Source organism: Adiantum capillus-veneris, chromosome 13, assembly GCF_014529385.1.
Source record: "Adiantum capillus-veneris isolate H3 chromosome 13, ASM1452938v2, whole genome shotgun sequence".
In the NCBI taxonomy this organism is placed as follows: Eukaryota; Viridiplantae; Streptophyta; class Polypodiopsida; order Polypodiales; family Pteridaceae; genus Adiantum; species Adiantum capillus-veneris.
This window is the reverse complement of record NC_140943.1, coordinates 86242490-86259606: the sequence shown is the minus strand read 5'-3', so window position 1 is coordinate 86259606 and position 17117 is coordinate 86242490. Positions and strand designations below refer to the sequence as shown.

General features: G+C 40.1%; 1 protein-coding gene and 1 pseudogene across 4 annotated transcripts in view; both read left to right on the top strand.

Annotated features, from left to right (window-relative positions):
* The window catches only part of LOC147444386 (plasma membrane fusion protein), a 71787-nt gene extending 69614 nt beyond the window's left edge, over positions 1-2173 (top strand). For 2 of the 4 annotated variants that reach the window (XM_086527021.1, XM_086527023.1), the window contains exons 4-7: positions 266-366; positions 444-503; positions 617-756; positions 840-1196. In XM_086527021.1, coding sequence (XP_086383147.1) covers positions 266-366; positions 444-503; positions 617-704 — 249 coding nt within the window. In that variant the 3' untranslated portion in view covers positions 705-756; positions 840-1196. Of the gene's footprint in view, positions 1-265; positions 367-443; positions 504-616; positions 757-839; positions 1197-1663 lie in introns of those variants that run through there. The other 2 variants (XM_086527022.1, XM_086527024.1) reach the window with 2 other exon arrangements.
* A 13584-nt stretch (positions 2174-15757) lies between these two features.
* On the top strand, positions 15758-16783 carry LOC147444385 (uncharacterized; annotated as a pseudogene).
* The last annotated feature ends 334 nt before the right edge of the window (positions 16784-17117 follow it).

Here is a 17117-nt window from a genome sequence, read left to right as displayed (position 1 = left end):
TGCGCTGCTGTTCCACAGCTCTTCGGTGAGCATATATTGGCTGTGTGGAGCTTGATGTCTATTCCTCCTTATGTGTATGGTCTGTGGCATGTCATGTGAGTGTATGGTTTGTGATTTATCATGCACAGATGGATCTCAATGTGATTCAGAAAATGTCCTACATCCACTTTGTTTGATTGTTATACATGTGAAAGCACTTTTATGAACAGAGTCACTTTGTGGTCTGGTCCAGTAATGTTGTGTGTCATTACTCACTTTGCTTCAGGTCTGTACATTTCGTTTAATTTTGAAAAACGCTGCTTCCCTTCTCGATGATGCTGACCCTGTCAAGTTAAATGCAAATCTTGCACTAGACAATCTCATCAGGTTCCTCCATTGATCCTTTGTTATGTTTTCAAAGATGGAAGTTATTGTGAAGCTTATTTAAGAAACACATTATGCAGCTCTTTTACAATGCTTGATAACTTCCTCACCAACTTCACTGTGGATAGCAGCTCAAATAGGTGAGTTGATTTTGACATGCCCTTGTTAAGATGTGCTAATTGCATTTGTGTGAATCTTGTTACGTGTCTGCCCTATGTAATAGAGCTCTAATTTCTGAATGACATGGCTGCAGGAATTCCATCGCTGATGCCTTTGGCGAGACAAATGATGCACTCGATAGTTTTGAGAAGGGGGTACGTGAATGTCTTGGCATTGCTTGATGGAAATGGGCTTCAATCTGGGTCGGTTTATTCAACCCACTTGTTCCCTCAGGTATTGCTTTAGTCTTTTTTATGTTTTTGAGATGGTTTTGTCGTGCTGTTGTAAGTTCTGACAATTGTGATGAAACATTCAAGCTTCAAGGAGGCACTGGTCTGTTTTTGGTTGTCAATTCATGGAGACAACTTGCGGCCATACTTCGCATTCGCATGCCATGACACCCCTTTTACTTTCTAGCTATGTGTCACAAAAGAATCCGATGCATCTCTATTCAAGCAGAGCTGCTTTTTTGGAAAGCTTTAAAGAGCCAATTCCAAGTATCATTTGTAACCTGCTCGTTTTCACTGTTTTTTGTCTTCGATGCAAAAATTTTTGCTTCAAAAACCCTGTCCACCATCAGGGGTTCTTTTCAATGAGTGTATAAAGATTCACATCTAATTGGATGCAGTCTTAACAGTAAAGAGTGGTAGATAACTCCTTAATTTGGTAGAAAAGATTGACTGTTGACAGGCTCTTTTATGCCATCGTGTGACTGGTGGCTTCTCTAGGCAAGAAATCAGGTTCTTATTGTTGTGAAGCTGGTAGACGAGGTTATTGTAAACATACTTTTAACCTTAAATGGGGTAAATTTGTTGTACATGGTTTTTGGAAAATGTTGGCCCTAAAGCATTTGTTACTGGCAAATCCTTACTGGAGGCATACAAAAAGTTGCTCCTTTTGAGAAGTGGATCTTTCCTAAGAGAACAGATGTTGCATCCACGTCTAAACAGAGTAGGGATGATATCAAAACAAAGCCACAAATGCAGGCGAAATTAAAGGGTTTGTTGCTATCGGGGGAAATGCCTTGACCATTTCGATCAATGTCTATGGAAAATCTTGGCATTTATTTATTTGTTGTTACCAAAGGCAAATAAAAAAGTAGTTGCTCATTTTGATTACTCGATCTTTCTTGAAATAGCAGGTGTTGTGTCTACTTATAAGCAGTAATGGAAGTTACAAATCCAGGTGGAAAATCTTGGTACTAAACCATTTGTTTCTGCAAGAGGAATGTAGGAAGAAGGTGACCATTGTGATCAATGGGTCTCTCGTATAAAGATAGCTGAACCTTGTCCTTAAAAGATAGCTGAACCTTGTCAGCTGTGCTGACAATGGATAGTAGGCATGCATTGACCTCTTTGACGATCTACACAAGAATGAACCCTTTATAGACTTGAATCATCTACTGATGTGAGAAAAACTCCCAGTGCTTGTTCATCCTTTTGCTATAATTGTGCTTGGGTGGCTCTAGTTTGGATGGTCTCACCTATGGCCTTGGGTTTGACAAATACCCATTGGTGTGATCCTTGCTTACAAAGACGGTTTTATTTGGCAATGTTTCACAATAGCATTGTGATGACGTCGTTGCTGCAACCATCACCTCTGATTGGGTCATTGTTCATGTTAATGTAGATGTGCACATGGGCTTTAACTAGTGATTTTGTATTATTTGTTTGCTTGCACTCTAGCTGCATCCATGACATGATGTGCAGGGTTTTTGTAAACATGTTAAATGGAAGCTTATCTTGCATGGCATGTACACATGCACGGCAGTTGTGGTCATTCTTTTTCAAAATAGTTAACATGAGCTTGCCGGTATGTTGTCTTGTTTTGTGAGTTTTTGCACTATGGCTGGCACAGATGAGGATTTTGCTGGGGGGGGTGATACTAGTCCGCCAATGCCTACAACTTGAGAATGCTTTGGTCGTGTTTCTTTGGCACAATGGTTCTATGTAGAGCAAACCGTTGGAAAGTAGCCTTACTAGAATGATCAATTATGCGAAGCCCTCTCTTTAGTGCTTTGCTTTATGCCATTGTCTTGCATTATTTTGTTTCTCTTCTTGGATATCGGTGGGCAACTTCATGGTGTCTGTTCCTCCTGCTAACAGTTTGTGGCACAAATCATATACTAATGATAGTATGTTCTTTCCTAAAAAAGAGCAAACTGACGGTCGAGAGTAAACTTAGAACTCAACATAATCGGCTCAATATTGTAGTTGGCACGAGCATGCTATTGTGCCAAAATTGTGTTGGGCCATTGGAGAGCTTTTATGGTTGAAGAGAGAAGACCAGTTCATTTGTAGTTTGGTTTACATCTTGATTTTTATTAGGGGTACTCTTGATTGGCCATTGTAATTACTAGTGTGGATGAATCTCCCAACTCCTATGAAATAGATGGGGTTTAATAGTCCTTTTCGAGGAAATGGGTGGTTAAGCATTGCTCTAACTAGAAATATTATGATCATATCGGTTTGAAATGCGAGTTAAAATTCAAAGATTCCTAGTCACGACTCACATGATAAGATTCGTTAGTAAGTTGATGCAAATACTATTAGGCTTTTTACACAACAAGGATAGAACGATAGTACTCCATCTCTATCTAGTGTTTTATAGAAAATATTAAATTATATTAAAAAAATGGCAATACGGCCTGTAAGACGTGATTAGTGTTTATATGAAAATGTGTGCTTGATATTCAAACTTGATGGTAAGAAGCGTTTGAATTGGTTTCTCATGCATTTTGAATTGGTTGTGGATCTTATCGTACTCAGGGCTTATGATGCTAAGAACACCTTTTATACTTTGATTAAGGACCTATAAGGATCAACATGATTGATAGTATCAAGGAAGATAATGATGCGCTTTGATTCTTGCTATAAATGTGTTTGAAACATGAACACGAGTATCATGAAATATGTTACGGGCCTTATAAAACAACTCGTTTGGCCCAAAACAAGCCTATGAAGGCACCCACCTTAATTTGAGAGCCTCTATATATGAGGCCTTAATAAACTTAATAACATGGAATGTGATTTATGTGGTCTCATCAAATGTAAAGGAAGCCTTTATATCAAAGGTCTCTTTCTTTGTGGTGGTCCAAACGAGATTGTAAGACAACTAAAACCTTGTGAGATAAGGTGATCGAGGACAAGAAACCAAAGATGTCTTTAGAAATGTGTGAGTCATAGTCCTTTTCGCGCTAAACATAGAACAAGGCTCGCACGAGAAGATACCAATGGATGATTTTCCACAAACTACCAGAGTCAAGTTGACCCTCTTTCTCAATTTATTGAATTAGTTTTGAACCAATGACTCTAGAAGTTCATGTTGGTCGGTCAAGAAGAGGAAAAATGTTTTATCCCAAAGCTTTAGACCATAACATCGGTGGAGGTTGGGCTTGCTTCCATTCTCTTTGCTATAAATCCTAGTCCATTCACATAACATTGGTGGAGGTTGGGTTGGCATCAACAAAATACATTCTCTTTGCTACAAATCCTAGGCCATTGGCATATAAGAGGCATGGCAAAAGGATTGAGGAATATAATCTCCACCAAGCTATCACCAAATGAGGAACCAATCGTTTTACACTCTAGCAAACTCATTAACGAACAACTCAAAATGCACATATGCATGCGATTGTTCTATTCTAAGCAATGAATGGTCAGATGTCAACAAATTTCATTGATTCATGTAATACTTCCTTAAAAAGAAGGAATTTTCAAAGCTATTGTATATTTTGGTGAAATGAAGTCTCACTTATAACTATTACTATTGTGACACGATTATTGCAGGGTGATTGGGTATCTTTTAGGTGGAGCAATGGTATTTTCATTTTTTATATTTGTGAATAAAATAAACACAACTTGACTTTGGTCTTCCAAGATTGGTATTACAGTTATGATACAATCCATAGCCTTAACAAAGCACAAAAGTTAAAGAGTTTTACCAAACCGTAAGTGAGCCATACATCTAAATAAGGAAAAGATTGAGTAAAAACATGACTTATCCACATGTTTACAAAAGGAAGATGGTGTAAAGAACCCAATTTTAATTATGTTCATACTGCCATCGAGGAGATGTTGCGGATTCATGAAATGAAACCCAATCATCTAGCTTGCTTTGTGGGGAGAGTAAAGACTACTCATACTAACTAATGTGCATGATGACTTGAAGAGATTCTCTTGGATAATGACTTGGAAGCCATCTCTCTAAAGATAGTAATGTTGCAATAAATACATATGATATATAACTCAATTTGCAATAAAGTATGTTCAAAAAAGATTTACTTCGAGTGAAATATAAACTAACGATAGAAAGTTACAACTTTGATCTCATTGCTATATTCTATGGATACACTTTGCTTTGACACTTAACAAAAGAGAGACGTGGACATGGCCTAAAACCTCACAAGTTATTTTGTGTAAAACCATAGAGTCTTCATTGTCATAATACTATGTGAAAGAGAGAAATATTGATAATTTTTTTCCATTGTTACATTCAAAATGCCCATAAATTCTAGAAATGACCATTGCATTGAGATGTCCCAAAAACCTTGAAAGTAAATATTAATATATCTTGTTGTGAAGTAAAAAGCTTCAAAAAGATTGTGCACCAATCTAAATTTTGTCTACTTGTTAGAATTTGATAGTTTTGACCGCACCCTTGTGTCCGAAACGCCCAAAAGCCCTAAAAACAAATGCCTATATCTCATTCTAACACCCGACCCCAATGAAATGAACCAAAACCCTAGAGACAACTATCCATACGCAAAGGACGGCCATTTCTAACGTAGTTATGTGGTAAAAATTGTCAATTTCTATTTTAAAAGCTCTCTGGCATTGGCGTCAGATACTTCAGGAGGTTTGAAAATAGTGTTTGGTCCCAAGTCCCGTCTTTGAGTGTCAGAATGAAACCTATGGGCAATCATTTCTAAGGATTTTAGGTATTCCGGGACACAACAGTGTGGTCAAAATTGTCAAATTCTTGCAACTTAAAAAATTCAAACAGGAGGTTTGGCTTCTTTTTGCATCCAAAACTCTATCTCTAAGCTCATAGTAGTGAGGCATATAGATATTTACTTTTAAGGTTTTGGGACATCTTAAATACAACCGTGTAGTTAAGATGATTAAATTCTATTTCCATCTCATATTGTAATGCATAGAGGTATCTGATGAATTAATTTGTGTAGGTCTGTATATTTTAGGAGAGCATTAAATAATTTTTAAGTTGAAAATTTCTTCCCTGGATGATATATGAGGCACATGGATGCTTCATTCTAAGTAAAAATTATCAAATATACATTTGGTTTTTAGCTCAGACTTGTGTTTTCTGTATGTGTTCTTCTAATAAAACCATGTAACGCTATCAAAACAATGTTGTCTATTGGTGTTTGTAATATCCTTTTGCTTGTATAAATCAAGAATGGATAGCTTCTAAAATTAATTTGTCTTTTATCTTTTGAGTTGTCACATTGTAAGATTGTGGTTGCTAGCAATTTTGTGATGGAGCCATTTTAAAGAAAATTGCCTATAGAGAAAGACAAACTTTTGAAAACTCCTTGTTTTCAAGGGTCATGTGTCTTCTCTCTTCATTGACTTGTTAGCATTTTTTATAGCAACAACATGCTTTGTGTGTGTTTTTAAAAAAATTGATTGTGCAATATCAGACTTTTGATCATCTTCACTCCAAATTCTACTTTGCATGCTCTTTTCGCTCGAGTAATAGAAATCATCAAATTGACAATATTTGTCGAAGTGTCAAAGGGTTTTGGATATGTATTGATCATGAATGTATTCTATGTTAAATCTCCCTACAATAATGGCACAAAAATTTGCACCCAATTCAACATGGTAGACCCACAATTGTGCATTAAGAATGCAGTGCAAGAAATATTAGGGTGTGCCCTATTTTTGAGTTAAAAAGCATTCACAATTAAAAATCAAATTATTGTAGCTTGAGATTTTCCAATCTCTTGTAAGTTATGGATGATTTCATTGATCATTATCATGTTAGGACATCCCGTATGTTTGGATTAAGACATGTGGTGTAGGAAATTTGGCAAAGTGGGGAGGGTATGGTTGGTGGCCATCCAAGATAACCTACAAAAGGATCCCCGCGACGCTCCCACGAAGCCATGATGGGCTCCATGAACAAGGCCAAAAGAAACATCCGAGGGAAGTACATTTATACTCAATGGGTGGTAGCTTATAATCTACCTCATAGTGCTTCATCTCTCTTCGAGAGCATACGGGTCTGATATACATCCCTTTTTAGAGGACAATACACAAAGTGCTACTAAAGTTGAGGGACCAGAGACAACTGGGTCTCTTCTTGCTCGAGAAACAGAAAGAGACTCTCCTCCTCCAATCACCCACACCCACTAGTGGAGGGCAACGACCACAAGTCACAAACTTTTTTCAGAGAGCTTCCCATTTCTACCCATTGACACTCAGAGAGGGGTCATTATACAACAAGAAAATATTTCTCAAGCTAGCAGATGACCTAGGCAGCTCGATATCAATTCTAGAGAGTACATCACTAGGCCATTAGAGAGATTCAAGTATGAAATGAGCAGACCAAGCACAACAAAGGGTGATAGAATGGGACTTCTTAGATCCTATTGCTATACTTCAAGAATTCCTCACTCCCTATCCACCTATGTGTGCCATACCACACCCCCAGTTTGGTACTACAGAGAGCTAGCTAGTCTTTTGCTCATGATGAGTGTATTGCCCCATGCATATAGATTCCCATCCATTACATGTAGAGCGCCATCCGCCTCATCGCTTATACACACCCCCACATCGGTCTACTATTAATTTGTAGGATGTTTATTTTCAACAGTTTTGTCCTTTTTTTAAGATAACTGCAAGACACACACATGTAGATTGTGATGTCTCCTAGGCCAGCTTTGGCCTCCACAAGACATCAATAAATATTTCTCTTCTCTTCTCTCTCTCTCTCTCTCTCTCTCTCTCTCTCTCTCTCTCTCTCTCTCTCTCTCTCTCTCTCTTCCCAATAATCCTACTCCACTTTTCACCTCTCATAAATAACGTGCATAAGTAAGGGCTCAAAAATGACAATCTTTCACATTTTTAGGTTAAAACATTCTTCCCAAGTCGTGTGTGTGTGTTTACACACACACACACACACACACACACACACACAAATCTCGAGGAATATTTGTTACCATATACATGTGGTAGTGATGTGTGTGAACACACTAGCACCGCCGGGGCATTTTTTTCCCACTTTAGGAGGTTTTTCCCCCGTGCATTGTATATACGCCCATCACTCTAGGGCTATCTATCTTTCCGTTGCACACTAAGTAACACCCTCTCTATTGTGTGCTTTGAGCTTCCCTTGTCTTCTCCAAGTTGTGTGCCTTTCTCTGCAACCATAATTCCAACAATTGGTATTAGAGCAGGTTGCGTCCTCTCGGGCTTAGTCGCCAGCAGCTACAGCACACACTTGCTCACTTTCTCCGATTTCAATGAGATTTGGCGAGCGTTCGCAGGTCGACAAAAATTTAGGGTAGCTGGTAGAGCTTTGTCTGCTCAGATTTTTGATTTGCCCTCATTTCGGCCTTCGTTTCCACTACAGGCAGGTCTGCACAGGCAATTTTGTCATTTAGTGTAGAATTTATGTCAGTGCCGTTTTCTCCATAATAGGTCCTATATGGTCTACTACGGGTTGTGCTATATAGCACATGCTGGTATCACTCAATTTTTCCTCATTTCAGGCAGTTTTCATATCAGGTGCATGCATTTTCCATGGCTAACAACAACACAGATGTGTTCAAAATGTTTGCGTTGAGGACAGATTGGATGGGGACAATTACCCTATCTCGGCTTACATGATGCAACATGTTCTTGTATCAAAGGGCATCTGGAATATTGTGCAGGGCATTGATGTACGTCCTGGTTTTGAGGATGTTGCAGGTCTTGCTGCAAGGATTGCTGCTATTAGAGTTGTTTTGCCTACGGCAGAACAAGCTCGTTGGGATGTAAAGGATGCGCAGACTCATGCATTGATTGCCTTGTCTATGAAGCGCACTATTACTCATCACATTCATTCAGTGAAATCTGCAAAACAGGCTTGGGATATTCTAGCAGGTCTTTATGCAAGCCACAATGAGGCTAAAATTGCTTTGCTGTGTAACGAGCTGGAATCGAAGACTATGCATGAGGAAGATGATATGGACACTTTCCTTGATGGTGTCAAGGATATCAATGAGCAACTTATTTCTGCAGGTGAAGTCATTTCAGACAGTTCCCTTGTGCATAGTGTTCTTGATGCTATTGTTGAGTCTTCTATGAAAGGAGACTGTGATGCTGATGTTGATGCAGAATGGGATTTTAGTGCAAAGTGCACTTACAATCTTGTTGTCCATGATGCATGCATGTCAGTTGTTGCAGATTCACATGTGTGATACTTTGACAGTGGTGCAAAGCACATTACCTCACATCATGAAATGTTCAACTCTCTCGAGTCTGTCTCTCATGGGAATTTAGTCACTTGTGTCAACAATGCCTCTTATCCGGTTCAGGGGGGTGGAAAGATTGTGCTTACTGCTGCAAATGGCAGCTCTTTCACACTTGTTGATGCACTTTATGTACCTGGGATCAAGAAGGATATTTTGTTTGTATCTGCACTTGCTAGACTTGGACTTGTAGTCAAATTTGTAGATGACAGATGTACAGTTCATGATCTTAGTTTTGGTGATGAAATTGTTGCATCTGGCCTTTTGTGTTGTGGGCTGTATAAGCTTACTTTGTATGACAAGTGTGGACAAGATTTTGCAAATGCAGTTGCAGATTTAAGGGCTATTTCAGATGCAAAACTGTGGCATGCACGTTTTGGGCATCTAAATTTTGCCAGTTTGCTGTGTTTGCAGAAATCTGATAAGGTTGCTTCTTTGCCGCCTCTTGAAGCTTCTGTCAAACATGTTTGTGAAGGCTGTATCCTAGGTAAGATGCAACATTTGAAGTATCCAAAGGATGGTTCAGTTAGGACCACATGCAGGTTGCAGCTTGTGCATAGTGATGTTTGTGGGCCCATGCAAACTTTGTCCTTGGGAAACTACCTTTACTTCATGACTTTCATTGATGATTACTCCAGGCATGCATGGGTATTTCCGCTAAAAGCGAAGTCCAAAGTTTTAATGTGCTTCAAACAATTTCTGGCTATGGCTGAAAATGTATCGAAGTGTACTATGGGCACCCTCCATTCCGATCGAGGGGGGGAGTATATATCTCATGAATTTAATGCATTTCTGGCTAGTCGTTGGATAAAACACCAATGTACAGTGTCTTATACACACTAGGACCGCCGGGAATTTTTTCCCTCTTTAGGAGGTTTTTCCCCTCGTGCATTGTATATATGCCCATCACTCTAGGGCTATCTATCTTTCCATTGCACACTAAGTAACACTCTCTCTATTGTGTGCCTTGAGCTTCCTTCATCTTCTCCAAGCTGTGTGCGGTTCTTTGCAACCCTAATTCCAACAATATTGACTTAGGGGCATGATATGATTTCCCTTGGCTAGAAATATTGCTTCCTTTTTATGAAGCCATGCATAAAAAATCCTTGGGGGCTTTGTTTCACTTGGTAGGCATCACTAAAATTGGGTAATAAGGTATAACTCAGTATGAGTATTAGTTGATATGGTAACTTCTTTGCAGCGCGCTAACTTTGGGTAGAGAAGTCGGGTTTCATCACGTTTATAAGGGGAATCTACTAGCGATGCACATGGCCCATTTATGGCAAGCTTCCTCCACCGAATGGATGGCAGAGGGTGAGCCGCTGGATTGTATTTGGGGCTTTGAAATCTCAGCCTGATCCACAAAAATTCTATAAAGGTGAGGGTCTCCCTCACTTAGCAAGCTCGGGTATGCTTGTGTATTCTTTGTTGGTAACCAAGGGTTAGTTGCCTAAGTGATTGTACTTGAAGTGTGTTATACAATGGCTAAAGGGAAGGAAAAACAACAGACCCTGGAAGTCCACCCTTTGGCTTCTTCTTCTTCTCAGGTCGAGTTCTATTGCTTGATGAGCTAAGATTGAAAATGGTACTTGGTATTGTGAAAGAATTTAATGTTGCAATGTGTAGTAATATGCATAAGGGCATGGGTCTGCTTGCGATTTTGATGGGTGATTCTGGTATAAACTGGTATGATGATGGAAATGACTGCTTTAAAGGCTAAAGGCTATATCTATTGGGTATTATTCAATAAGTATTGGAAGGGTGACAACATGATATTTAAAATTCTAAAAGGCATGTTAGATAAGCATGAATATTCAGTTAAACTTGGTCATTATGCAAGTCCTACCATTTTGTGTACTGAATTTGGTTTTTGGGATGCCATGAGAAACTGACTCGGTTGTTAAGTGTCAGAAGCTGGTCATTCCTTTTAGGCTGGCATGGTTATGCTTTCAAAACTTTGAATACTTTTGTGGACCTTGCCTGAGGCGGTAAAGGGTCTAGACCTAAGTATAGGGTCTCGACCTTGGGTTGATTGGTTGGGTAATTTCCTTCTATTGCTAGTATGCTAATGAAGCTATGCTTTTCCTACTATTGACATTAGTTTGCACTAAGCTCATTGGCTAATAATGTCTCGACCTAATACTAACCGTACCTTGCTGAAAGTAGAATAACCATGTGTGTACTAAACTTCTTCCCAAGTTGTGTGTGTGTGTGTGTGTGTGTGTGTGTGTTTAGGCGGTGTTTATAGAGGCGAGCAGACTGTAGTTGTCACGAACCCTAAAAATAGCGCCAACCAGATCTTTGCGAACCCTAAAACAGAGGCGAACAGACTGTTCCTCCCTCCCTCTCTCTCTCTCTCTCTCTCTCTCTCTCTCTCTCTCTCTCTCTCTCTCTCTCTCTCTCTCTCTCTCTCTCGTGACCAGCAGGGCAGCAGCATGTAGTGTGTGTGTGTGTGTGTGTGTGTGGTGTGCGAATGTCGTGATTGAATCCCGTCATTGTCTTGCTCAGGCTGCTGAACCATCTCTCGCTACCCAGCAGATCATCAAGCTATACAGAATCATGAACCAGAAGTCGGCCTTTGTACAATGCTGTGTGTGTGTGTCTGCGAGTGTGTGTGTGTGTGTGTGTGTGTGTGTGTGTGTGTGTGTGTGTGTGTGTGTCTGTGAGCGTTTGTGTCTGTGTCTGGGTGTTAGTAAGTGTCATTTGTAAATACGAAACAGAGTCCTGCAGCCTATTTACAAAAAAAAAAGTTGGTAAGGGTCATTTGTAAATACAAGATAGAGTGCAGCAGCAGCCGGGTTTTCTTTGCAATGGATCCTTCCTCTTCGGAGGTGTACAATAGAAGAGACCGCTCTTCAGATTTCAAAAGGTTTAATGTGGATAGTGTGCATGTAAATGATACGACGGATTCTGACTCTCAGTATGTATTTGATGCTCTTCATGAGGAATTTGGTCAGAGCAGATTGAATTGGAACAAGCCTGTGCCCACCTTGAAATATAAAATGAAGCTACCCAGTATAGTTTCCCCCCTCAGAAAATTAACGCAGTCGGCGGTCATAATTTTCTTTCCATGACGTTTGCCCTTTGTGATGATGTTGTGCAATGGATTAAATTGATTTTAGGCGGATGTTTTATTGAGGGAGTCTTTTTTGCTTCTCGTGGATTTTACGAGGTTCATCTGACAGATCACATGTATAAGCAAAAACTGCTTGAGGCTTCGCCATTGTTTTATGGAAGGCAGATGGTTCATGTTTTGCCTTGGTCGCCTAGCAAGGACTATCGGAATTAGATTCGTCACTCTTGTCCAGTATTGGTCGAAGTAGTGAATTTTCCCGACTATATGAGAGAGGAGCTCCTTGTTTTGGCCGCCTCATTGGGTAAAGTAATCTGTCCTCCTTGTCCCACTGGAAATAGAAACAGGTTTTGCATTTTGTTGGACACTGATAAACCCACTCCGCCATCTATTGCAATTGAGGTTGAAGATGTTGAAATGGGGGAAACCTATTTTGATTTGAAATGGGGAGTTTTTGCAGGCGCGTATTTTACATGCCATAAATTTGGACATCTTGCTTCGGAGTGTCCACAGGTGGTTTATAAGCCACCCCCAAATGCTATCCCTCAATTGGACATTGTTCCTGCTTGTTTAGTAACTAAAAAAGCTAAACCTTCGGGATCTGTCGTATTTGATGCTAATTTAAGGTCTGCTCCTCAGCTAGTTGCACAGTCTTCAAAAGCTAAAGACAAGGGGAAAGCTTTGATCGCAGACGATAAAAAGGCTGATCTTAATGGTTGGCAACAACCAAAAAAGTTTTCTCACCGAAGACAAAGCCTCTCCAATCTAGAAATTGGAGTGCGACGGCTCCTACGCCGGGACAAATTTCAATGGATACGTCTCCAGCTTCTAGACTTTGGACTGATGTTTTGAAAAAAGGGTTGCCTTTGCTGGATGTAGATGACATGGATGTTCTTCATGTTCATGCTCAGCCTGACAAGCATGAAGATATGGCCGTTGCTTGATCTTTTATGCAAGGATCTGTACATATGTATATACTCAATGTCTTCTTCACTTAAGTGTGTCTCTTTTAACATACAAGGCCTCTCGCATGTAAATAAATGGAGGCTTTTCTGGGATTAGGTCAATACAATGCATCCTCATGTTGTCTGTTTGCAAGAGCACAATCAACATTGTTTGGCTGGTCAGTCTGGATTCTGTGCGGGCTACCATATCTTTTATGCAGGCTCTACAAATTTCTCAGGAGTGGTTATGCTAGTCCACCATGAACTGAATCCGCATGTCACATACAATGATCCTGAGGGTAGATGGATGGTTGTCCAATGTATCATAAATGCGGAAATATACGAGTTTGCTGGTGTGTATGCTTCACAATCCTCTAGAACGCGGGCTCTCTTGTGGAGTTCTTTGAGTACTTATCCCTGGCTCTCAAATGCTTTCATTTGTGGTGATTTCAATAACTCGCCATCTTCTCGAGATAATACTTCTCAGAATTCGCATATGCTTTAGTTTGAGAAACAGAGATAATCATCTTTACTAGAGGTTTTGCATGCTGAGGACTTATGGCTTTGTACAAATTCGATCAATTCGGGATTTACATGTACGCATAATGCTTCTGCACGCTATCGAGCGAGACTAGATCTGTGGTATCTTCTCAATGCAAATCAGTACAACTCTTTTGTATGTAAAATGTGGATAGATCATTACATATGTTTATCAGATCATGCTCCATTATGGTTGGAGATGTTGTTTGATATGCCTCAAATTGAGAATGCTTTGTCATCTCGCCGTTTATTACATGTAAATAGCAGTTACCTATCGCATGAGATGTTCCGTCAAATGGTTGTCACAACTATACATCCTCTTTTCATGCATGCGCATGCTGACATTGAATTTGCATGGCATTCTTTTGTGGTACGTATGCAATCTGTTATTCAGGACTTTGGAATATGGTATCTTGGGGATCAAAGAAGAGCATTGGCTTGGGCAAAACAACATCGACAATGTATTATGGAGTCGGATTCTGATAGTTTGTCGGTTCAGTCTGTTCAAGAATTGTTATGTGAGGCAAACCATGTAATTTCATGCAATCAAATGCGTAAAGTTCACGAATGGCAAGTACGATCTAGAGAAAAGAAGATAGCGGACAAAGGTTGTTCATCCAAACAATTTTTTTAAAGTTTGCATGCTTCGCGATAGAGACACTCCATTTCTCGCATCAAAATTTCAGATGGCTCATGGACTTCTTCGAAACTACAACTGTCCCAGGAATGCTCTTGCCCCTTTATCTGCTTTAGAATCTTGTGCTAGACTGCAATTTCTAGAAGTTGTTTCCCCGATTATGGATTCTGATGAAGTGAATGCATTAGAACAACCCTTCTCAGATGAAGAGCTGTATCATGCTTTGAAAGCACTAGGGAAGGGGAAAGCTCCAGGACGGGGTGGCCTTACTGCTGAATTTTTTCATGCTTTTTGGGATGAACTGAAAGATGCTTTATTGCTCATGATAAACAGTGCATGGCTGGAACATCAGCTTCCATCTTTATGGAAATAAGGTTTGTTGAAATTGCTCCCGAAAAAGCATTTGGCTAAAATCTTGATGACTGGAGACCAATCACTCTTATGCCAGTCGTATACAAACTTGTTGCCAAGATGCTGGTGCACAGAGTAAGGGAGATTCTTCATCGTGGCCTTCATCCTCATCAATATGGGTTCATTCCGAGACGTCATATTATTGATAATATTGCGAATGCTATGATAGCCATTGAATATGCAAAATATTCCTCTCAAGATGTACTTGTATTGCAGGTAGACATAGCCAAAGCCTTTGATTCGGTTCGCTGGGATTTTATTTCTCAGATTATGTCTAGATTGGGTTTTGGTCCTAAATGGATTAATGTCATTTACTGGCTGTATTCTGAGGCTATGACTCGTGCTATCATTGCGGACGGGCTCTTTGACCCTTGGGAACTGGGTCGTTCTGTTAGATAGGGTTGTCCGTTGAGTGCTTTGCTTTATGCAATTTCCACTCACCCACTGCTTTTATATGTGGACAAGATGGTTGACGCTGGTTTGTTACATGGAGTGCAAATTCCAAGGAGTCCTTCTTTTCTTCCTCAGGCATATGCGGATGACTCTTTTTTTATGCCTAAAAATGATCGTGCAGATCTTCAAGATTTGATGAAGATTTTGTCAGATTTTGGGCTGGCAGCTGGTTTGCATATCAACTTCAAAAAGTCCATTTTGCTGCCTCTTAATTCTTGCGATGGCACTCTATTTTATGGCATGGACAATTGTTGTCACCACATGATGTGATACGTCACCTTCGTTATCCGATTGGTTGGTTCATTACAGCGACACAACAAATGGAATGGGTGACTGCTAAGCTTGCACAGAAACTGAGATATTGGAAATTGTCCACTTGGCCTCTTCATGTACGACTGCGAATAGTACAATCCATTGTGATGGCACATGTTCAATTCTATTTGCCGTTGCTGTCTTGGATGCATAAAGACATTTAAGCCTTTATGTCGCAGGCAATGGAATTGTTATGGAAGACACATCCCAAACGCAAAGCTTTAGGCTTGTTGAGAATGCAGTCTACTTGTACACCAAGATCGCATGGTGGGCTTAATATATTGAATATACATTTCCATCTTTTGACACGCAAAGCCACACTGCTGGCTGATTTTTTCGTGCAAGTACAACCTTGGTCACGCATGCTAGCTACTATGTGCAGTTCTATGAACACAAAGGCATATGGTAATTGGGTCACTGATCAGTGGGAAGTTGTATTGGGTCGCTTTGAAGGTACCATACCTGGCTGCCCTCACTCTACAAGATTGATACTGGATTGGAAACATGTACTTTCTCAGATTAAGTGGTCCGGGAGATCCTCTTTGAATGGTAACTCATTGCGGAAAGAAAGCCTTCACTGGTCTGCAGTATTTCCTTTTCCCTTGGCAGTTACTCAACCGGTCAAGGCTTACAACTTGATGAAAATGGGTATCACACGTATTGAGGATGTTGTGGACGAAAATGGTTGCGTGTTATCTTTTCCCCGTGCTTGTCAGACACTTAATTTGGGCATGCACCATTGGCCAATTTGGAGGGACATATGTGCTTTGCTTGCTCCTCTTATACCTATACCAATACTCCATGAGGAGGATAGCCTTAAAGATTGGGAACTCATTGGTAATTCCCCAGGTTCCAAACCTATTTCTATGCAGAATTGGACTTCAAGTCAAATTTACAGAGCTATTGTGCCTCCTTCGTGGATACAGTCTCATGGCAATTTGCTTTGGCACATGCATAAGTCAATGCGGTGGTGGAAAATGGTTCTTTCCATCAATTGGAAAAGCAAGTTGCCATTAAAACAAAGAGAGTTTCTATGGAGATGCATGCTTGGCATATTACCGGTGGGTAAGATTTTGGCTTCTCATCGCATTGCCTCTTGATCTTGCCGAAGATGCTTGAATCGAATGGAATCAGTTCCTCATCTTCTTTGGTTTTGCCCCGACTCTCGGGATTTCTTGCTTGTGCTTTCAAGGCAATTGCATTCGAGGTTTCCTTCTGCTGCATTTGGGAAACTTTTCTGGGTTTTTGGAAAACTCACACTGCAATTGCGTCCGCATGCGATTTTCATGCATTGGGTCAGATTTTGGGCCTTCTCCTCGATCTGGTCCAAAAGAAATGTTACTCTTTTTGAATCTCGACAGTTTCAGCTCCACACTCTCTATGGAAATCCTTGTTTGACTGCTGTAGAGTAAAAGACATAGACATCACGACTTTGACACTTTTCTATAAGTGTTTCTAGTTTGGAAGTTTGCTCCTATATGGAGCGACTTTCTCATTTTCGGTTGTATAGATCTTTATGGTGGGTTTTCCTCGCGTTGAGGGCTTCCCACATGTAAATTAATCCAATAGTAAACACACACACACACACACACACACACACACACACACACACACACACACACACACACACACACACACACACACACACACACACACACAATACATACATAAATTATACCCAAGTTATGTATATATTTCTTTTCAACCTCTTTTTGGCTTAAAGAATTCTCCCCAAGTTGTGTGTTT